The sequence below is a fragment of the Peromyscus eremicus genome, chromosome 7 (assembly GCF_949786415.1).
Source record: "Peromyscus eremicus chromosome 7, PerEre_H2_v1, whole genome shotgun sequence".
Lineage (NCBI taxonomy): Eukaryota > Metazoa > Chordata > Mammalia > Rodentia > Cricetidae > Peromyscus > Peromyscus eremicus.
This window is the reverse complement of record NC_081422.1, coordinates 51,980,995-52,003,408: the sequence shown is the minus strand read 5'-3', so window position 1 is coordinate 52,003,408 and position 22,414 is coordinate 51,980,995. Positions and strand designations below refer to the sequence as shown.

Sequence of the window (22,414 nt, the reverse complement as noted above, 5' to 3'; positions counted from 1 at the left end):
AGCTGTGATTCTGGGTCTCCAGCTGGCTGCTCTCCTCCTAGGCTGCTAAGGAGGTCCGGATGTCAGAGACTTTCTACAGAGGATATGACAAGATTACTCCACAGCAGAAGTCCATCCCCAGCCTCCCCTGTGCAGGGTTCCTGGTGACATCCCCTCCTGTCACAGCTTGTGAGCAGCTCAGACTGAAGGAGGGCTGGGTTCTGGAGACACCTAGGATAGGAGGGTCAGAGGACTGCTTTACAATCTCCACAGACTCTACAATAAATCTGACAGATCTGTATTACTATCCTCATTCTACAGAGTAAGAAACAGAAGTTCAGAGGAGGGAGGGGGGTGCGAGAGACATCTGCCATCATCATAGTTACATTACACCAATAACCTTCTAACCACTGGGTACTCAGAGGAAAACCTGATTCCCTTCAGTGTTTGTGTGTGTGTGTGTGTGTGTGTGTGTGTGTGTGTGTGTGTGTGTGTGTCTTTGTCCTGCAGTGTTGACATCTTTGCTATTTAATTGTGTAAAATATAGACACAAGTTCCAGCACTAGAGGATTCTTGCTAGCTCTTTCTTCTGTTGGGAACACTTTTCACTCTTCCTCAAATCTCTCCTTCTTATTGGGGCTTATCCAGATGGCCTGTTTGTGACAAGGTCTCACTATGTGCCTCAGGCTGATCCTGAACTCAAGACAATCCTCCTGTCTCAGCTCCCCAAGTGCTGGAATTACAGGGGTGTGCTACTACACCTGGTTTATTGCCTTTAGACACACTGTTAAAATTTATTTAATTACGTCCTTTCTCTAGACCAGAAACCCTGAAAAAGTACAAGAGTAATGTTATATGTTCTCTGTTGTATATTTGGAACAGTCTGTAGTACTTAGTGAGTCCTCAGTACTTACATACGGATAAAAGGAATTGGAAGGCAGGAGTGTTCAGACCAAGGATTAGGGGGAATACTTTTGGGCAGCCGGGGCTCCTGATTGTAGAGGTTAAGAGGCAGTGGACTCTCTGAACTACATTTCCCGTGAAGCTCTGCGCGCAGAGCAGTTGAGGCTGCTGGGAAGGGCTTACGTGCCTGAAGCCGGGTCTCTGGCTGCTAGGATGGCGAGTCAGCGAGGTGAGCCGTTGCCCGGTTCTAGTAACCTTGGTGGTGGTCGCGTCCTGGGGACTAATCCTGTCAGGACCTGGCAGGTCGCGACCATTCCCATGGACTCCGGGCAAAGGAGGGGATCTGGAGTGGGAATTGCTACCGGGGGTCGAAGAGACTAGTGCTCCTGGGTGCGCTTGGGTCACTACGGGACCGCCCGAGTGCAGAGAGATGAGTAGTAGTTAGTTCCTTTTCCCTTACCATCACCTGAACTCAGTTCTTCCCCATGGCAGACAAGATTCGTATCTGCCAATCTTACAGATGGGAACGTCGAGAACTGCGGAAGAGAGGGGTGTCATTCCACAACTCCTAGACTTGTGTGTCTCTGCCCCTTCTTGTTCCTGGTTTCCCCACATTAGGGCCAGGTCTGAAGAGTCGGGTGGAAGCTGACCTTCTTCTGTCTCTGTCCCCAGTGTTCCCACTTTCCTGTGTGGTGCAGCAATATGCCTGGGGGAAGATGGGATCCAACAGCGAGGTGGCATGCTTGCTGGCTAGCAGTGACCCACTGGCCCAGATCTCAGAGGACAAGCCTTATGCCGAGGTAAGACTCTGGCTGCACATCAGTCCGCTTTACTCTAAGTAAGACCAAAGGACTTGAGACAAGCCGTATGGAACAGTTGGGACGAATCTCTGCAGCCTGTAGATGTTCTCTTGGTCATCGGACCAGTCAGTGCACAAAGAAAGCTGTAGTCAGAGCACTGTAATCACAGAAGTGGGGGAGGCTGAGGCAGGAGGATCTGCCTGGTCACTGTATCAAGCAAGATGCAGTCTCATACAAAGGAAGATAAAACGTCTGGGATTTTTTTTTTTTTTTTTTTTTTTTTTTTTCCTGAGACAGGGTTTCTCTGTGTAGTCCTGGCTTCCTGGAAAGCGCTCTGTAGACCAAGCTGGCCTTGAACTCAGAGATCACCTGCCTCTGCCTATCTGCCTCTGCCTCCCTAGGGCTGGGACTAAAGGTGTGCACCACCATGTCCAACATCTGGGAGTTTTTTGAACCCTAGTGCCACCTCTTTCCAGGACAGCTCTCAGCACTTACTGAATCTTTTCATTTGTTTTGATTCCTTTGAGACTGTCTCAGGGTGCCTAAGCTAGCCTCAGACTTGCTGTGGAGTTCAGAATGACCTCGACCTCCCAATTGCCCTGCCTCTACGTCCTAAGTGCTAGGATTACAGGCATGCAACACCACTCCTAGCCAAAAATAAATGTTTAATTTTGATTAACATTTCTCTCTAAGATTTACTTTAATAAAGATTATTTTTATTATTTTTAACTATGTATAAGTGTTTATGTCTGCGTGTGGGTGTGTGCATGTGAGTGCAGGTGCCTGTGAAGGCTGGAGGCAATGGATTCCCTGGGGCTGGAGTTGTAGGAAGTTGTGAGCCCTACTTGATGTGGGTTCTGGAAACTGATGGGTGGGTGCTTTGGAAGAGCAGCAAGAGCGCCTAATCATTGAGCCATTTCTCCAGGTCTTTAATTTTTCATTTTTATTAACCGCAAATTCATTCCTTCTGTTGAAAAGGGAAAAGTCAAAGCATAAGAAGTTTGGTCTTTTGAGACTGAAACTCATGAATGTTAACCCTTCACAGAGCTGTCACTGAGACTCATGCTTTCAGAGATACCCCAGTGTCATTCTCCCCATGGGACAGACAATGGTAGAATGCTTATTTTCCATCTGTGTGCCCTGGGTTTGATCCCCAGTACCCATAAACCAGTGTACGGATACATGCCTCATACATACAGGATGTCAGCTGCTTCCTTCTTAACTTTCCTGTCCTTCCAGCTGTGGATGGGGACACACCCCCGGGGAGATGCCAGGATCCTTGACAACCGTATTTCCCAGAAGACCTTAGGCCAGTGGATTGCTGACAACCAGGACTGCTTAGGCCCAAAGGTCAAAGACACCTTTAACGGCAAGCTGCCCTTCCTTTTCAAAGTGCTCTCGGTGGAAACAGCCCTGTCTATCCAGGCACACCCTAACAAGGTAGAGGATCAGAGGGTGCAGAGGTCGGGGTAGGGAAGGGATTTTGGTGGGCCTACCCATAGATTTTACTGCTGACTTCACCCTGCCCATACGAGGCTCTAGCTCAGGGCTAAATCCAAGTCTTACCAATCCCAGTTTGGATGCTCAGGGACAGATGCTGGTGACACACACAGAAGCTAATTCTAAGTGGACAACTGATTTGCCTATGCCAAGAGAGCTTCTCCAAGCTCATCCTTGGCTTCCCCTCCCCCAGCCTAGGTCTATTCATATCTGCCATTTCCCCAGCTGGCTCTCTTGGACAGTTCAGAACCAGAATTCCAGGACAGGGCAGGTACCCCAGCTGTTGCTTCAGCTACACCCTACTGTGTAATTTTCTTGAACAAGACCCAACCTAGCTTAAGCAGTCTATCTAAACTCCTCTTTTAAAAATGTTTAACATGCCGGGCGGTGGTGGCGCACGCCTTTAATCCCAGCACTCGGGAGGCAGAGCCAGGAGGATCTCTGTGAGTTCGAGGCCAGCTTGGGCTACCAAGTGAGTTCCAGGAAAGGCGCAAAGCTACACAGAGAAACCCTGTCTCGAAAAACCAAAAAAAAAAAAAAAAAGTTTAACATTTATTTATTTTTATTTGATGTGTATGAGTGTTTTGCCTGTATGTATGTAGGCCTGTGCATTACATGAGTATAGTGTGCAGGGAGGCCGGAGGAGGGCATTGGGTCCTCTGAGATTGGAGTTACAGACAGTCATGAACTACCATGTGGGTGCTGGGAATTGAACCCAGGTCTTCTGGAAGAGCAACCAGTGCTCTTAACCACTGAGATATAGCTCCAGCACAACCCCTTTAAAAAAAAAAAAAAAAATCTGATGGGTGGTGGTGGCTCATGGCTTTAATCCTAGTACTTGGTAGGCAGAGCCAGGTGGATCTCTGTGAGTTCGAGGCCAGCCTGGTCAAAAAAAAAATCTTTTTTTTTTGTTTGTTTTTTGAGACAGGGGTTCTCTGTGTAGCCCTCGCTATCCTGGAACTCACTCTGAAGACTGGGCTGGCCTTGAACTCAAAGACCCTCCTGGCTCTGCCTCCTGAGTGCTTGGATTAAAGGTGTTTGCCACCACCACCCGGCTTTTTTTAATTTTTAAAGATTATTTTATGTATATGAGTGTTTGCCTCCATGTATGTCTGTACATCACATGCATGCATGGTGCCTTTGGAAGTAAGAGGGCATCAGATCCCCTGGAACTGGACATACAAATGGTTGTGAACCACCATATGGGTGCTAGGAAAGGAACCTGAGTCCTCTGCCAGAGCAACAAAGACTCTTAACTACTGAGCCATTTCTCCACCCCCTAATTTTGAGGTTTTTAAAGATGGGTCTTGCAAAGCCCAAGCTGGCCTCAAGCTCATTCTGTAGCTGAGGCTGACCTAACACTCTAGACCTTCCTAACTCACCTCCCCAAATCATTCACCCAAGTCACGCAGCTTAGGCCTGCTGTTTGGAGTTCCTGAGCCACAGGCCAGGTCTCTTCAGTCTGTCCCAGCTCTCCCCTAGATTTGGCCCATTTCTCTGCCCTGGGCTGGCTGAACCCCAAGTTTCTGCATGATGCCTTGACTGGCGTCATTGTGAGAGGTAAGAAGCCTCTGTCATCTAACTGGGGCGGGTGGGCAGCAGGGACTGCAGGGACCAGTAATCCTGCTGATGACAGCTGTACCCCAACTGTTGTCCTCCACCGCCCACCCACAGGAGCTGGCAGAGAAGCTGCACCTCCAGGCTCCACAGCACTACCCTGATGCCAACCACAAGCCAGAAATGGCCATTGCCCTCACTCCCTTCCAGGGCTTGTGTGGTTTCCGGCCAGTGGAGGAGATTGTGACCTTCCTGAAGAGTAAGGTTGGACAGGAATGCTAAGGGCATATGTACCGGCCCTGGGGACGCATGAGGAACCTGGGCTAAAAGAGAAACAGAGGCAGCAGAGGCAGGGCTATTCATATCATAGGATATATGATGTGAATATGATATATATATATTGTATCATCTGTATATACTAAAGAGATCTGGGCCTTAAGAGGTAGTTTTGGGGGGCAGTGGGCCAGATAGTGAGACCAGGCTCAGGTGTGGTTGCTGAGGGCTTGGGGATGAAGAACTGGTGGGAGGTCCTCACTTCTCAGTGTTTTGTCTTACCATTTGTTTTACATCTCCTTGGCCTGGCCATCCTGCAGAGGTACCTGAGTTCCAGTCCCTGATTGGAGAGGATGCCACAGCCCAGCTGAAGCAGAGCGTGAGCGGGGATACTGGGGCTGTGGCCTCTGCTCTGAGGAGCTGCTTCTCCCATCTGATGAAGAGTGAGAAGAAGGTGGTGGTGGAGCAGCTTAACCTGTTGGTGAAACGGATCTCCCAGCAAGGTGGGTGTGGCGGGGGCCTGGGTGGATGCAGGGCCCTAGCCTGGACTCCCGACACAGGCACAGATGAGGCCATGGACACAGGGTTCCCAGCCCCTCCCCCCAGTGGAACCTAAGAGGGGCCAAACTTAGATGGACACCAAGATCAGCTGCTGCCATTTCTCTCCCAAGGTGATGCCACCTCCTAACTGGTTTTCTCCAGCTGGCTGAAAGCAAACTGGCCTAGAGGGTTCTACCAATGCTCTCCAGCCAGGCATTTCCAGATTCTTCCCAGTCCTTCAGCTGCCTCCTGTGGGACAGACTTGGCATTTGGGGGTTTGGGGAGCAGGAGAGGACCAAGGAGCTCACTCGTCTCTAGAGGACTCAAGCTTTGTGCTCTGAACCATTCTTTCTTCCTTAGAGCCCTCCTAGGTGCCTAACCTGGCTAACAGAGTTCAGGAAGTGACCCTAGTGGGTGTAGTTGTGTCACTGTTGGCCCGAGAGTCAACACAGACAGTGAGAAGCGAGGCTGAGAGACTCAGGAGCTTCCATGGCAGTGGATGATCTTGGCTCCCCTGCTGACATGCCAGCTGCTTCTCCAGGCAGCCCCAGAACCCTCTTCTGGTTCAGGCTTTTCCCAAGTCCCTGCTGCGTTCCCTTTACACCACAGCCATTTTCTCTCTCCTGAGCATAGCCTCTTGTCTTGTGGCTTTGAGTGCCTTCCATGTTTGCACACTCTTGGAGAACCCTGACCTTAGCTCTGTTCTGATGTCCAGGTATACAGTGATCCCTTAGCGTCATGTGCTCATGGTGAAACTGGGATTCTCTAGGCCGGAGACCTTCTTGTTTGTCCCAGTGTTTAGCAGAGTCGCCTTTGAGCAAGTCTCTGTATGAAGACTAAACCACCCTCCCACTTGGAACACTGCTTTCTTTATTGTGGTTCCTATATATTCTGAATACACTCCTCCCTTCTCTGCATGCTCCAGGAAACTCCGCTCACCCTGTCCCTGCACCTGTCTCCAGCCCAGGCTGAGCTCATCTTCTCTTGGTCAGTGTCCAGGGTACATTGTGGCCCACAGCACATTATGCCTTGTGCTCTCTGGGGTAGACAACCATCCCAGGTTGCCAGAGATGGACTGACCTCCTGAGACATGGCAGTTTCAGTGCTGACAAAGGGGAAGTCCTTGGCTAATAGGGAATTTGGCACTCTTCATGAAGCTTTTGGGTTTTCTACCTATCCATAATAGATTTTGAGCTCCAGAGCACTGAGCGATCCCTAACCAGGAGACTTTTTTTGGGCAATTGTCTGGACATGTTTTTGTCAAAATCTGAACTGGCGATGCTAGTGGTGTCTGTGTTTTAAATATTTCTCACACAATTTTATCTCCACTTCTCTTTGAGACAAGGTTTCTCATAACCAGGAGTGACCTCAAACTTACTAGACAGCTAAATTCTGACAGTCTTGCCTCTACTTCCCGGGTGCTGGGATTACAAGGCATGTGTCACCATGCCTGTGTCTTTGTGGAGCTAGGACCAAACCTAGGGTTTCATGCATGCTGGGCAAGCACTCTACCAACGGAGCTACATCCCTAGCCTGTATCATTGGAGACAGGGTCCTACTCTGCAGTCCAGGCTATATCAGAACTCAGTTTGTAGCCCAGTCTACCCTTCACTCATGGCGATTCTTCTGCTTTGGGGCTAGGATGCCAGCTGTGCACCACAGTGCCCAGCTGCTAGAGCCAGGCCAGGCATGCAGATGGTTAAGGTGAGAGATGGCACTATTGCGAGACAAAGACCAAGGGTGACTGACCATCAAAGATGAGGGATGTTTAAGAGAGGCCCAGCATAGCAACTGCATTCATAGGGGCAGGGACTGTTCCCTAAGACCCCCTCGTCAGGGTGAAGCTGTGAATACCACATGTGTCTTAGCGGCCTTGGGATGCTCTGTGACCCTCAGTATCTGCCGGAAACAGCATGGACGACATTTGTGGGAAGCTCTTGCTGCAGCTACACCAGCAGTACCCGGGTGATATTGGATGTTTCGCCATTTACTTCCTGAACCTGCTCACCTTAAAGCCCGGGGAAGCCATGTTTCTGGAGGCCAACGTGCCCCATGCCTACCTGAAGGGAGGTGAGCCCCATTTCAGTAGTATGCTCCACTTGCCATCCCCTATGGACCTTGTTTCTTTGTGTGGATGAAAGAGGGAGGATGGTTGATGAGGCCTCTGTCAGCACAGTTCAGCTTTTGACCTCGGAGGGTGACTGAGCCAGTATGGACCGCAGCTGCCAGCTGGGTGGTAGACGTAGCTTGAAGTCTGCTGTCAGCCACAGGTTCTGATGTTAAGCTCTTTTGATGAGTGTGGGGTCAGTTTGAGTCCAGCCACACTGGACAGAGCTGCACACCAGCTCTACCTGCCTGGAGATGGTTTTTGTGGTTTTGCTTTTTGGGTTTTTTTTTTTTTTTGATTTTTCGAGACAGGGTTTCTCTGTGTAGCTTTGTGCCTTTCCTGGAACTCACTCTGTAGACCAGGCTGGCCTCGAACTCACAGAGATCCACCCGCCTCTGCCTCCCAAGTGCTGGGATTAAAGGCGTGCGCCGCCGCCGCCGCCGCCGCCGCCGCCGCCGCCGCCACCACCACCACCACCCCCCGGCCTGTCTGGAGATTTTTACACTCCATATGGGTGATGCAACAGAAGGCTGTCACTTGTCTGTGAATGTATGTGCACATGTACCATAGGATACATGTGGAGTTCAGAGGACAACCTGGGGGCTAGGGGGTGATCCTCATTTTATTTTGTTTGAGGGTCTCTCTCTCTTTTTTTTTTGCCACATACTCCAATCTAGCTGGCTTGTGAACTTCCAGGGATTCTTCTGTCTCCCCATGGGAATGCTGGGATTGCAATTATGCGTACCGCACAGCCGTGTTAGTATGTGCTTTTGGCATTTGAACTCAGGCCCTCATGCTTGCATGGCAAGTGGTTTTACCCACCTTGACGGCCTCTTTGTTGCTGTTCTTGTCTTGAGACAGGATCTCACTCTGTAGCCCAGCCTGGCCTCAAACTCATGGCAGCCCTCCTACCTCAGCCTTGTGAGTGCTGTGATTATAGGCATGAGCCACCAGGTCCGACTGGTGTCCCATCTGACTGTTGACAGCTTATCCACTCACAGGATTTTATTGTGGAAGTGTAAGATGAGTCATGTTAGCATAGTGGTTAATATCATTTTGATGCCTAGTACCCTCATCATATTCTCCCACAATCCTGTTCACACATTTTTACCTAATTTATAGGGCATGCATATGGCCTACATTAGGAGGCCCAGGCCTCGAGAGCCAAATTCCATGGCTTACTTTACCATCTTAGCCCATGACATTTATCTGTCCTCAGACTGTGTGGAATGCATGGCATGTTCAGACAATACTGTGCGTGCTGGCCTGACACCCAAATTCATTGATGTGCCAACTCTGTGTGAAATGCTCAACTACACACCTAGCCCCAGCAAGGACAGGCTGTTTACCCCAACACGGAGTCAAGATGACCCCTATCTCTCTATCTATGACCCCCCTGTACCAGACTTCACTGTTATGAAGATGGAGGTAAGTACACGGGCCAGGTAGGTATCCTTTGTGTAGCATGTCAAACCTACAGGGGTGTACCTCGGGCTGGATTTCCTATCAAGCCCACCTAGTACGGATAGCCACAGAGCCCATCTGCTTCTCTGCCAGGGACCAGATGTGGGTCTCCATAGTGCCAAGAGCCTGAACAGTGGGGAAGGAGGCAACAGGGCCCTTGAGATGTTCTAGAACCCAGGAGCAGAGTGTAAACTATACTATTCTATCACTTCTTTCTCCTAGGTCCCTGGCTCTGTCACTGAATACAAGGTCTTGGCACTAGACTCCGCCAGCATCCTTCTGATGGTCCAGGGGACAGTGACAGCTACCACACCCACGGTTCAAGCAGAAATCCCTTTGCAGCGTGGTGGAGTACTCTTCATTGGGGCTAATGAGAGTGTCTCGCTGAAGCTTACTGCGCCCAAGGATCTGCTGATATTCCGGGCCTGTTGTCTGCTGTAGAGATCAGTCTTCCTGCCCTCCCTGCCTGTCACCTATATCCTGGCCAGCTCCACCTTTCAGGTCCAGCCCGATCCCTGTCCCTGTTGTGCACTCTTTGGTGCATGCTGGAATAGTAGAGTAGTGAGCTTGGCATTATTGACTCCAGAGCATGACCCGGTTGGACCATCTTCAGGATGAGGGGTGTGTGTGTGTGAAGACTCAGGCCCTGCCACTCCACTGTACTCTCTCAACACTCCGTGCTACCTCTGAGCCAGATGTGTCCATTCAGGAGGCAACAACTCTGCCCCAGCTAAGGCATTAGGCTGACAAAACATGCATGACCCAGCATCAGGTCAGCATCTGAGTGACAGGCCAAGTGATGTCTAAGAGCAGGGTTCTTGCCCTGGGACTGCCCACTCTCTCAGCTGCAGAGGAGGGAAGGGAAGGGCAGGCCAGTGGGCTAGTGAAGCTTACTCCCTCTAGCTCTGTCAAAGTAATTAAAGATGATTTGTGTTGAGGATACAGATTAAAGAGCAGTCAGACTTTGGTATTCCTGCCCCTGATGTGGGCAGAAAGAGCTCTCTGATGTCCAATTTTGGTTTTGATTCTGCTTCATACAGCTTCCCGGGGGTGGGCAGGCTGGATTCCAGAAGGCTTTTATAGGAAGGGGTGGGAGAGGAAGCCAGCCTCAGCCTCAGATGCACAGCTTGCAGGCAGGCTCTGGCTGCTCTTGTAGTGTTTTTTGAGACTATCTTGCCATGTTCCAACAAAGGTTGGCTTTGAAGTTGTGCTTCTGTCTCCACTTTATTGTGACTTCTGGTGTTTGCACAGGTTTATGTGTGTGCACATGATGCACATGTTCCTCAATGTTATTCCTCAAGAGCCATCCACCTTTTTTTCCCCTTGAGACAAGAGTCTTTCATTGGAACTCACCAATTCAGCTGGGCTGACTGGCTAGAAAGCCTCACTGAGCCTCCCGGCCCAGTCTCCCCAGAACTAGGATTACAGGTATGTGCCACTACCTTTAGCTTCTTATTTGGGGTAGAGGGGTCAGGGATCCGAACTCAGGTTCTCATGCTTGCACAGTAATCTTTTTACCAACTGAGCCATCCCCCAGTCACTCTTAGGTATTTTTGAGGTTCTCATATAGCTCAGGCTGGTGTTCTGTATTGGGGGCAAGAGAGATGACTCAGCAGTTAAAAGTACTTACAGAGAACCCAGGTTTGGTTCCCAGCTCCCATGTGGTGGCTCACAACTGTCTAACTCCAGTTACAAGAGACTGGATGCTTCTGACCTCCACAGGCTCCTGCATCTGCAGATACATGGCACACAAACATACACTTAAGTGCACACACACAAGATAAAAATTAAAAACCAAACCAAGAAATCCCTATGTATTGGGGGTTGACCTGAACTCCTAACCCCCCTGCCTTCACCTCCCAGGTGCTAGGATTATAGGGATTCACCACCATCCTTAGCATTTATTACAGAATTTCTTTGGCTTAAAAAAAGAGCTGAGGCCTAGTAAAGGAGTAAAATGGAGCTTGCCACCAAGCCCTAAGACCTAACTTCAACCCCTGGGATCCACATGGTGGAAGGAGAACCCACTCCTGAAAGTTGTTCCCTGATCTCCACACATTTACCACATTACACCCACATGTGTGTATATACACACAAAATAGTAAGTCTGAAGAGGGTCTGCTAAAGGCTTACCCACTCTAAAGCCAAAGGTCCATTCCACTCACAGCCTCTAAAATAATATCCTTAGGGAACAGCAGAAAAGGTTTTCAGGAGGCATTGCCACAGTTGGACTAAGCTATTTCGTCAGGATACCCAGGCCTTTCTTAAAACTCCCAAAGCAAGTTGGGTGTGGTGGCACTCGTTGTTAATCCTAGCACTTGGGAGGCAGAGGCAAGTGGATTTCTGTGAGTTTGTGGCCAGCCTGGTCTACAGAGTGAGTTCCAAGACAGCCAAGGCTACACAGAAAAACCCTATCTCAAAAAGCTCCCCCACTAAAAAGAAAAAAACAAAAAACAGTGCAATGCAATGCAATACAGACCAACTACCATGATTGCATTTATTATAAGAGACCGTGGAAGTACAAGCCAAGAGGTCTGTAGAACAGTGGTCTGTAAACATCCAGTGGAACCACTCCTGAGGAAGCTGATGTCCTCCGTCCTCCTTCCCAGGGACTGCCTCCTGCAGGACACCCAGCACTCGGAATTGAGGGCGTTAGAATCTGCGCACCATTGTACCTTTATTGGTGTGATTTTTGTCTAGCCCCTAACAACTGACCATTTCTACTGGTACCTCCTAACTGGACATTATCACCTGCTCTACATCCCTGAGCTTTCACCAAAGCAATGTTTTCCCACAGAAGGCCACCCAGCTCTAGAACTTCCCTTCCAGGGACTGTTCCAGCCAAGTACCTCAGTGTTGATTACAGCAACAACCACCCCAGAGGGTGTGGTTTGGAGGTTACTGCACCCCCCGCCCCCAGCTGCTGAATGCACAAACTACTCTGTTTTAACCAAATCCCAACAGGAATAGGGCTCCACATTGAAGTTCCACAACCACTCTGGCCCTCATGAGCCACACCAGCAAGTCTTCCTCAAGACTGTACTACATACATTCGCTTTCCACATGTGCTTCGCCTCTGCAGATCTCCAGAAGGCCTAGATATGGTCTGAGCTCCTTCCCTGCAGGCTTTACACAGGTGCTGAGAATGGGAGATACCTGCACAGCTGCAAAGTCCCACTGCACAGCACAATTAGCATCTATAACCCAGTCCCAAGAACCAAGCACGACCATACAGGGCACATCATTCCTAAGCCTCTAGTAGTCACTGAACGTGACAGTCAGTGGTGCCCAACCCCGAATTCTATTGTGCCCGTTATGCTGGGAACCCTGTCCACTCCAAGTCTCACTACACACCTGGGTAAGACAAAGAAAAGGTGGGGGAGAGGGTCCTGGAAAACTAAATTCCAGAAAGAGGCTTAGTATTGCAAGAGAAATTATCCCTGTGTTTGCTGTGTTCAGGCTTGGGGTTGAGAAAGGCTTTGCTCACCACAGGTTTGCTTTGTTCCAGTGTGGGAACAAAGTCCCCCAGTGTGGGACTCGAACCCAGAGCATTGCATATGCTAGGCAATTGGTCTACCAGACCTATGCATCCAGCCTGTGAGCTCTGTGCTGGGGCAGAGGAATGTGCCATAGGAATAAATCTTGTTAGAAGAGGGAAATCCCCTTGCACTGCAAACTGATCTATCTCAAGTGGGGTCCAGGAGCTGGCTTAGGTCTCTTCCCCGTCCTGGCTGAACATTCCCATGTAGGCCAAAGCCACACAAGCAAGCTACACCAGGACATCAACGTTTTAAAAGCTAAACACAGGAAGGCACTGACTGCCCAGCAGCTCCCTCTGCTGGTAACTACAAAAACTGCAGGTTTCTGGTGCCAGCCCCAGGAGCCAATCCAACTATTAGCTCAAAAACAAACAAAACAAAACAAAACAAAAACAAAAAACCAGGTGGAAAACTAGCAAAGGCCAAGGAACTGCAGCTAAATGAACATATACATGACAGAACAGTTTCCTTTTAACTAGGGAAGGGCTGACCAGTACTAGACCCATCCAGACAGCAGCACTAGTAGAATGAATGCCCCAGTCCAGAGGTTGGGAAAGCCACAACCCTACATCATCATTAAGTTCTATTCCTTGCCATAACTAGACAGATGTAACCTGAAGTAGCAACCCACTTTGTGCTTTCTTGAAGGTCAAACCTGTTAACTGACCTTAGAGCTGGAGCAAGAAAAACACAGAATTTTTTGAATTGGTCTCAGTTACAGTCTTTCAGATTCTTACTGCAAGCCATAAAGTGCTGTTTTCTGCCTCCCATCACACCACCCAGCACAGCCTGGGCAGAGGAGCTCTTTCTTTCCCTTTCCTCAGAACACCCCGACAAACAACAGTCAGAATGTCTACAAATGGTTTTCTTGGCAATCCTTGTCAGTAGCATAAGAACCGCAGAAAGTCTCTTCTCCTACCCTGATTAGATTGGCTTCTTGAAACTGCCCCAAAAGAGAAGTGCAGACTTTGACCTGTCTATAGCCTGTGACCCAGACGGGGGCTTCTGATAGGAGAAGCACCAGGTGACGGCTGCCTAGAGGTCAGTGGCCTGCCCAGAAGGTCAGTGTTTCCAGGGATTCTAGGCTGGCAAGAGTGCCCAGTGCAGAGCTGTGAAGAGCCATCGGGGCTCACCATGAGCAGGGCCCATCCTGGAGGGTTATGGCTACTGGAGGGTACAGGAAGAATCCCCAAGACAGCACCAGCAGCAAGAGCAGGCGGAAGAGGCAATAGGCTTAGGGGGGATGAGGTCCAGGTCCTCATCGTCTGGAATCTCATCCAGGTGATAGCCATCTTGCAGCAGCTGCCGACTCACATCCTGGTTCACCTGCTAAAAGAAGAGGAGAGAACTATAAACCAGGATGCAAAGCGTGCAGAGCTGCTGCCCAAAGGCAGGTCCCTGTCACCACACCTGAGCTTCCTGTCCCTGCTCTTCCTGGCCCCAGGTCAACTCCACATCCTGGATTACAGAAGGAAGCATCACCATTTCCCAGCTGTGCCCTTCCAGCAGTGAGGAACTCCACAGAGGCTTATTAAAAACTATCCAGGCTTCATGCCTTTAATCCCAGCAAGGGAGGCAGAGGCAGGTGGATCTCTGTGAATTCAAAGCCAGCCTGGTCTACAGAACAAGTTCCAGGACAGCCAGGGCTACACAGAAAAACCCTGTCTCCAAAAACAAAACAATACACCCCAAAAATCACTGTACTGACTTTTCCCATCGGAAACCCACATCTCCCTGTCAAGATTAAAGAATACAGCGCTGTCGTGTGTGGTGGCTCACACTATTAATTCCAGCACTTGGAAGACAGCGGCAGGTAGATCTCTGTGAGTTCAAGGCCAGCCTAATCTACACAGTAAATTCCAGGACAGCCATGGCAATATAGAGGAAACGGTCTCAGAAAGGAAAAATAGATATAGGGCTAACAACAGAAAAATGGGCTTGACTATTAAAGGTACATTCGGTACAGCGGAGAGGGGTAGGGAGCAGCTTTACACTGCCAGCTCTTGTTACCTTCTCTGCTGGCAGGGCTCGGCTCCTGCCAAGTCCAACAGCCTGATCTCACCAGGGTACTGACAGACGGGAAGTCAATAGGGCTAGGACAATTTAAATCTTGAGAGATTCTTGGCTGTTTTCTTAGGTCTGCCTCCCCACCCCCCCTTCTTTTTTGAGATAAGGTTTATCTGTGTAGCTCTGGCTCTCCTGAATGGATCTCACTCTATAGACCAGGCTGGCCTCGAACTCACAGAGATCCACCTGCCTCTGCCTCCCCAGTGCTGGGATTAAAGGCGTGCGCCGCCACCGCCCGGCAAAGTTTTCTTAGTTTTGATGATTTTAGTGTCTTAGACATATAAGGAGGGTGCCCCATGCAAGCTGTTTTCTCCTTTGCAAAAACTTCGGCTGAGAGACTAGCCGAAGATTCCTTGGAGAACAAGGAAGGAAGATCTAGTGCAGCCATGTGCCCACTTCGGCTTCTTTGCACTTGAGCTTGCACATGCTGTTATGCCCTGGCTGAGACTTTTCTGTCCCGCTGTTTCTCCCTGGGACAATCATTCTGGAAAGATGTCCGAAAGACCAGCCCAGGAGCGCTGTGCTCAGACAGAACTGCCCAGAGACCGAACTGCAGAAAGCAGGCTCAGTGGAGGATGGGGAGGGGAGGGTTGAATGCTGTCTCAGAAAGGGCGACTGGAGTTACAGTGACACTGGAAGACAGGCCTATGACCAGTGGGTCCAGGTTGCAAGAAACAGGAAGACCTGCAAACTACCCTAAGAAGGAGCTGTATGTGTGCTGGGGGAGGGCAGCAAGCAATGCTGCTTAGATGTTGTGAGTGCCCAGTCCCAGGAAGCATCCCAGCACGTAAAGGCTAGTAGACACTTAGCTGGAATTTATCAAGAGGACAAACAGCCTTCCTAAGACACCTGCTATCTCTGCTAAGGGAAGAGGGCCTAGTGGAAGACTAGGGAACAGACCAGAACCTGGCGCAGTGCTGTGCTCACAGCAGGCACCAGACAGGCATCTGGCAGTGGTGGCGATGCCGCCTGCGGCCTGGCACTGCACACACAGGCGCTCTGGACTTGCCTCTGCAGAGGAATACCCGGAGGAGTATCTGGATTCCAGCTCCCCATCACTAGGAGAAGAGGAAGACAATCAGTTCAGGGGCCATCTATGGAGCACAGCTGCAAATGGCAAGGAGGAGAACATGCAAGAGGGTCTGAAGGCCTTGTGAAGCAAAGACCGCACACCACAGAGCTCAAGCCCAGAGTCTCCAGTGAGTACCGGGGGCTCACGCAGTTGACTTCAGCAGAAACAGACATTCTCACTAAAAGTGCAGGCACAATAGGACAGGATGACCCTTCCAGCCACGCCATCCCTGGAAGGGACAGCACTCAGAAGAGAACAGCCCTGGAATGTGCATGGAGGGCCTTGGAGAAGATAGGCAACAGGCAGGAGCACCAAGAGATCCGCAGTCCTAGCCAAGCCACTCCCCGACTGTTTCCAAGGCAAGACTCACCTGTCAGAGTCAAGGGACACCAGGTTTTCATCTGGACTCTGGCTAAGAGCAGTATAGCCCTTGTTAAACTTCACTGACCTGAGGAGAGATGGGGAGGGGAAGAAAGCACAGGCATTTCACAGGGAAGAGCAGAGTGCTGGTCCCTATGCAGAAAGAACTAATTGGACTGTTCCAGACTTCCCTTCTACCCTGTCATAGCCATCACAAACTAATGCTCTATACAGGTGTCTCTGGCTCCTCAAATTATGTTCTAGCGCACTCTACTCCATGTGATAGCTCCTATGAAAAATACATCTCCCTCTTTTGAACCGGGTAAAGCAGTTTCTCTCCACCTTATTTAACCAGAGGATCTCAGGCAAATCCCTTCACATTTGAGTTTCAACATTCAGCAGTAAACAGCCATACTATGTGAGGTCTTATTCAACTCTGAGAGTTTCCCATTCTGTTTAAAAAAGAAAGAAAGAAAGAAAGAAAGAAAGAAAGAAAGAAAGAAAGAAAGAAAGAAAGAAAAGAAAAAGAAAAGCTCAAAACACTGCCCAGGTCATTCTCATGGGGCTCTCCATCTTGATTCCTGGGACTCCAGCCACCATCTCTCCCCTTAATGCATTATCTTGTCTATGCACTGATGGAACTCTCCTATTCCAAAGCCTATTTCTTGATACTGGCACAGCCTCAAAGGAAGAGTAGAGGTAGTTCCAGTTCCCATTTTAAAGTAAACCTGTCAACAGACTAGCTAGCTAGCTCAACCTTAAACTTCAGCGCCCTGTTTCCCAGGCAGGGGGCTAAAGGCCTTCCTTGGAAGCTGCTGACACAGAGGAGGTGAAGCCCATTGAGACCTTTTCCCTGAAGAATCGGGGCGGTTCGGCAAGGCCCCCAGCATGCCCTTTCTCCGTAGAACGGCCTTGGCCAGGTCCCGGTGCTTCTCTGGAAGTCAAAAGGTCCTGAGTCAGCCAGGTCTTCCTCGTCCCGCTGCTTCCCAGGCTCTCAGCGGCGGGAGATGGCCGCACCTAAAACCCCTTCCCCTCTGGGGACAAGATCATGGGACTCCGGGGCCCAAACCCTGGCCACAGCAGCCCGCTCCAGCAGAGACCCTCATGCATCCCGCCGCACTCACGAAGCTTAGCCTGAATGGAAGGTGCGCGCGTCACCATGTATGGTCCCCGCTTCTCCACAGCAGCGAGCGCGCGTTCCCCGAGACGGAGGGCAGCGCCGCCGCCCCGTCCGGAAGGCAGTCCCGCAGCTTCTGCTGTGCCATCGGGGGCCGCGCCAGGCTGGGTCCCCTGGGTGAACATCGGCACCGCGTGCCCCCGGAGCTCCGCGGTCGCCATGCCCCGCCCCGCCCAGCCCCGCCAGTGGCCAGCCCAGCGTGGGGAAGAACGAACGGCGGGGCTTGCACTCCTTTAGTAAGACGGTGGCGCAGGGCTTCGGCTTCCCTCCGCGGCCTGCAGTGGGGCGAGCATCAAGGTTCCGACCGAACTGTCAGGAGCCCGGCAGCCCAGGTCCTGCCTTCCAGGTACTCTGAAATCTGAAGTCTATTTAAGCCTGATGATGTGGAGGATATCAGTTCAGTCTATAGTTAGGGTAAAATGACGTTTATGCAGGGTGGCGGGAGTGTGCCTACCCAAGGACTCTCTGTGTGCCTTGAGTGTCTCTTTCGCCTCAGCCGGAGCTGCTTTAGGGATGTTAATTACAGGAAGAGTCAGGCTGAAAAGAAGGGGCGATGTCACCCTTCTCTAGAAAAGGGAACAGGTCCGGGAGGATCAGGATCTGTTGCAGGATATCTGATCACATTGTGAACCCCGAGTTTGCATTAATTAAATGAAACCTTGGGTCAAGAGGTGGAGCTAGCAACTAGCTGGCAGGAAGTAGTCATAGAGAGTTAGAGGGAGTCAGGAAAAGGAATAGAGAAACACACAGGAAGTAGGAGGGAGGGACTTTGAGTCTGACGGTCTTTTTTAGTTCGACACGGTGGAAGGAAGTTCTTTTTGTTGGTCGCCAGCTAAGGAGGAAGGTCTGCTAGAAGGTTTTCACCCCAGCATCTGACTTCCGAGTCTTTACTGGTAAAATAGAACGATAGAAACTTAGTTAAAAACTACACTGGGCTGCAGTGGCAGAGGTGGGTCTGGCGGGACGCAGAAGTCCCGCTAGGCCTCAGCCTGAGCCTCCGGCCAGTGACTGTGGAAGCACAGTCGGTAGCTGAAACAGCAGTAGAATCAGGTGCAGCCGCTGTACTGACAATTAAACAACACTTGGTACTCCAACGCGTGGCACAACCACACGACAGAGAAATCACACCAGTGGTGGACAAACCGAGAAGTCACCAGATCTGGTAAGACACCTGAGAAGTCCTTAAGGAGAGAACAATCTTTCCCACGTTAAGGATGGGAAATATCACAATGCAGGGAGTTAAGACCCTGTATAATGCTACTAAGGATGACTTGAAAATGGAAGCAGTAAGTGAGGTGTTAAACGACTTAGCTGGAATTGACATAATGCCGACTGTAAATACCATGAGTCTGGTAATTCGTATTTTATCCTTAATAGCTACAGTGTATTTTTGTGCCAAATATAAAAGGTGGTTTGATAATCGTGCCAAATATGAAGAATTGATTGATAAGATACAAACCTTAGAAAGACTTACTAGTGAAAATAACAAAAATTTGACTGATAAGATACAAGCCTTAGAAGGACTTATTAATGAAAATAAGCAAGCTACTCAGGTACAGACAGAGGAACGGCGGCCCAAGGTTATTAGAAAACCAACCTTATGTTATGGAGAAGTTCCATGTAATCCTATGGAAGTATTAGATTTGAGGAGATTTAAGGAAGATGTTGTTTCATATGGTATGCATTCATCCTTTGTGAAGTGGATATTAAACTCATGGGCAACTCAGAACAGAATTCTCCCCCAAGAGTGGAAAGATTTGGTATCAGCAACATTGGAAGCTGGTCCTCAGTTACAATGGCAAATGTGGTGGAAAGAGGAAGCTAGGGCCATAGAAGAACAAAATAGGGCTAGAGGTATTAATATTTCCCAAGATCAATTGCTAGGTGAAGGCCAGTATGCTGACTTGCAAAGGCAACTTGAATTTGATGACCACATCTTGGTGCTATGTCAGTTAGCAGCCTTAAATGCTTGGGACAAAGTTAAAGAATCAGGAAAGAGTTCTGAGTCATTATCTACAATTATACAAGGCCCAAAAGAAGCCTTCACTGATTTTTTACAAAGATTGACCCCAGCTATAAATAGAATAACATCAGATCCAGAAATCAGACAACTATTAATCGAATCTTTGGCTTTTGAAAATGCTAATTCTGAATGCAAAAGGGTGATCAGGCCTCTAAAGGCAAGATCAGCACCAATAGAAGAATGGATTAGAAATACGGCTGATATTGGATCTCATACTTACGATGAAACTTCAATAGGAGAAGTTATCGCTAAAGGTTTTAGGAAAAGACAAACGGTCAAATGTCTTGGCTGTGGCAAGCAAGGTCATTTCAAGAGGGATTGTAGGCAAAGTGTTACTAGAAACAATGTTTTTTTCTAGAGATAATTCACAAAGAAGGTCGCTGCCCTCTGGAGTATTCAGAAGGTATGGCAAAGGCTAACATTAACATTAAATTTTTTTTTTATTTTTTTTTTATTTTTTTTTTTATTTTTTTTTTTTTTTTTAGTTTTTCGAGACAGGGTTTCTCTGTGTAGCTTTGTGCCTCTCCTGGAACTCACTTGGTAGCCCAGGCTGGCCTCGAACTCACAGAGATCCGCCCGGCTCTGCCTCCCAAGTGCTGGGATTAAAGGCGTGTACCACCACGCCTGGCTTGGCTAACATTAAATTAATGAATGCAGATGAACAAGGGAAAATCAAACAGGTTTTTGCATATTACAACATAAAGCATATTCCAGGTATACCACACAATCCTACAGAATAAACAGTTATAGAAAGATCCAATCATACTTTAAAACATATGCTAACTAAACAGAAAGGAGTAAGAGAGCCCCAGAGATAGATTACATAGTGCTTTATTAACTTTAAATTTTTTTTTTTTTAACTTTAAATTTTTTAAATGCTAGTGAGCAAAAAACAACAGCTGCTGAGAGATAATGGGTTGTGGAAAAAACTGCTGAATTAAACCAGTATATATTTTAAGGATGTCCTAACCTCAGAATGGAAGTCAGGAAATGTGTTGCTTGGGGGAGAGGTTATGCCTTTGTTTCCACAGGAAATGAAAAGCTATGGATTCCTTCAAAATTAATAAAGATCATATTTGACCGGGAGAGACCTTCTGAAAATCTTGGCTGCAGACATGAAGGAAGAAACCAAGAAAAATTATAAAACAGGTGACGTATATGCTGATCCCTTGACATGGGGACAGCTCTGAGATTGGATGAGACATAATAAACCTCGCCAGGCAGTGGTGGTGCACGCCTTTAATCCCAGCACTCGGGAGGCAGAGCCAGGCGGGTCTCTGAGTTCAAGGCCAGCCTGGGCTACCAAGTGAGTTCCAGGAAAGACGCAAAGCTACACAGAGAAACCCTGTCTCGAAAAACCAAATAAAATAAACCTTGTTGGCTACACAGTCCTCATGACTTATTATTACATGCCATCCTTTCATATGGCATGGATAGAGATTTATATTACAGTTTGATTATACAGTCCAAATGCTTAAAAAAGTCCAACTTATAAAATTGATAGATGCCTTTTACCTGCTCAAACATAGAGAAGGGAATCATATTTAGCTGATTTGTGCATACCACGCATTCTGTACTTGTGTTGATGCAAATATGAATGTTACCTTTAAAAGTTTGTGTTTTCAGAACAAAAGGACCAAACACCAGTGAAGACAAGACAAGTAGTAGCCCAAGTGATCCAGCCTCTGAGAGTGCCTCCATTGTTATATGCTCAAAAATCTTCATCCAGGACAACTTCAAAGCTGCTAGCTGAGATGGTCCAGCCTCACAGACTACAGTTAGCCCTGCACCTTCCCATCACACAGAGACTGGGCAATAAATGATATAGCTAGCTCTCCAAGGGCTTGACCATTATCTCAGTTCTCTCAGGGTCCCCTAAAGATGCCGTCGCCCCCAGACAGCAGGAAGCAATTTTAAGAACACAACGACCACATTCCCGAGAGGTGGGGTGGGTGGTTTTGTTTTGTCAGTGGGTTATGGATATTTGTCATCATTTGGGGGGTTGGTTGCAAGTTGTTATTGGTCATGGTCAGGGAGGAAACTAAGCAAAGGAGGTTAGATTTGGGGATTTCTTTTTTTTTTCTCTTTCCTCTTTCTTTCTCTCCTATCTAGTGTTGAAAAGGGGTTGGGGGATAAGAGATGAAAAGAAAAAAGGGGGGGTAAGGGATGAAAAGAAAAAGGGGGGGATATGTCAACTATAGGATAAAATGGTAGATTATTGAATCTACTTTTAAACTAAAGCTACTAGTCTCAAATATTTCACATTGGTATGAATTGTATATTGATACAAATTTAATGTTATTTTTGTTACACCATACTGTATTTATGTTTCTACTCTTGTTAAAGGTATTGTACCTATGCAACTCATTTAAAAATGTAATGTAAAGTTCTAGTCTTTGAAAGCTACTATTACAAACTGTTTAGGATAATTAAGAAATGCAGGCTATGCTGGGTGCTGGTGGCACATGCCTTTAATCCCTGCACTTGGGAGGCAGAGGCAGGCGGATCTCTTGAGTTCAAGGCCATCCTGGTCTACAGAGTGAGTTCCAGGACAGCTAGGGCTGTTACACAGAGAAAACCTGTCTCAAAAGAGAAAAGAAAAGGTAATGCAGGTTAGTAGTTAGTCACCTATAACAAACTTGTGGTCATGTTAGGTATGTTTTCAAGGTCAAACATATATTTTAGATGGATAGGTGGTCTTCAAACACTTTAGAGATCTACAGAATATGGCATTTAAAATGTTTTCATAACATAAGACTTCTCATGATGGTGAGATATGTCTGCTCCTGACAGCACCAGTCTACTTCAAAGAAGATGATGGGCATTGAAGAACCTCCATATGGAGTTTGCTTTAAATGTGGCAAAGTTAGCCACTGGCAAGAAACTGCCTTTGCCTCAACTGCTGACAGTGTGCTGTCCAAATTGGATAAGCAGGACAGAAAGGAAGCTAACTGCCGAACTTTGCCAAGACAAGGTAGGCCAGTCTTCAAAATTCCTGCTTCACAGTAAAGTCTGTCAGATATTCTAGGCCTGTAGGCCAAAGATGGATGCCC

General features: G+C 48.4%; 2 protein-coding genes across 4 annotated transcripts; one reads left to right on the top strand and one right to left on the bottom strand.

The window, feature by feature from the left end:
* Nucleotides 1–988: 988 nt before the first annotated feature.
* Mpi (mannose phosphate isomerase) lies at nucleotides 989–10,327 on the top strand. 2 transcript variants are annotated; one of them, XM_059267966.1, is made up of 8 exons: nucleotides 989–1,111; nucleotides 1,555–1,682; nucleotides 2,922–3,122; nucleotides 4,857–4,998; nucleotides 5,333–5,515; nucleotides 7,449–7,622; nucleotides 8,879–9,087; nucleotides 9,346–10,327. In XM_059267966.1, the coding sequence occupies exons 1-8, from the start codon at nucleotides 1,096–1,098 to the stop codon at nucleotides 9,562–9,564; spliced, it is 1,272 nt and encodes a 423-aa protein (XP_059123949.1). In that variant the 5' UTR covers nucleotides 989–1,095; the 3' UTR covers nucleotides 9,565–10,327. The 2 variants fall into 2 exon arrangements, with proteins under 2 accessions (XP_059123949.1, XP_059123950.1); XM_059267967.1 differs by lacking the exon at nucleotides 8,879–9,087 and having other exon boundaries at nucleotides 9,346–9,484.
* A 3,391-nt stretch (nucleotides 10,328–13,718) lies between these two features.
* Nucleotides 13,719–18,526, bottom strand: Fam219b (family with sequence similarity 219 member B). 2 transcript variants are annotated; one of them, XM_059267974.1, is made up of 5 exons: nucleotides 17,286–18,524; nucleotides 17,008–17,095; nucleotides 16,172–16,249; nucleotides 15,739–15,787; nucleotides 13,719–13,991 (listed from the first exon to the last, which is right to left on the bottom strand). In XM_059267974.1, the coding sequence occupies exons 1-5, from the start codon at nucleotides 17,497–17,499 to the stop codon at nucleotides 13,827–13,829; spliced, it is 594 nt and encodes a 197-aa protein (XP_059123957.1). In that variant the 5' UTR covers nucleotides 17,500–18,524; the 3' UTR covers nucleotides 13,719–13,826. The 2 variants fall into 2 exon arrangements, with proteins under 2 accessions (XP_059123957.1, XP_059123958.1); XM_059267975.1 differs by lacking the exon at nucleotides 15,739–15,787 and having other exon boundaries at nucleotides 13,885–13,991; nucleotides 17,286–18,526.
* Nucleotides 18,527–22,414: the final 3,888 nt, after the last annotated feature.

Excerpts from the sequence above, each read along its gene's own strand:
- Mpi (XM_059267966.1), top strand. Across the intron at positions 5,516-7,448 it reads GAAACGGATCTCCCAGCAAG|TATCTGCCGGAAACAGCATG; the intron begins GTGGGTGTGGCG and ends TGTGACCCTCAG. Across the intron at positions 7,623-8,878 it reads CCATGCCTACCTGAAGGGAG|ACTGTGTGGAATGCATGGCA; the intron begins GTGAGCCCCATT and ends ATCTGTCCTCAG.
- Fam219b (XM_059267974.1), bottom strand. The coding sequence starts at position 17,499 with ATGGCGACCGCGGAGCTCCGGGGGCACGCGGTGCCGATGTTCACCCAG. Across the intron at positions 16,250-17,007 it reads CCCGATTCTTCAGGGAAAAG|GTCAGTGAAGTTTAACAAGG; the intron begins GTCTCAATGGGC and ends ATCTCTCCTCAG. Across the intron at positions 15,788-16,171 it reads GTGTCCCTTGACTCTGACAG|TGATGGGGAGCTGGAATCCA; the intron begins GTGAGTCTTGCC and ends CTCTTCTCCTAG.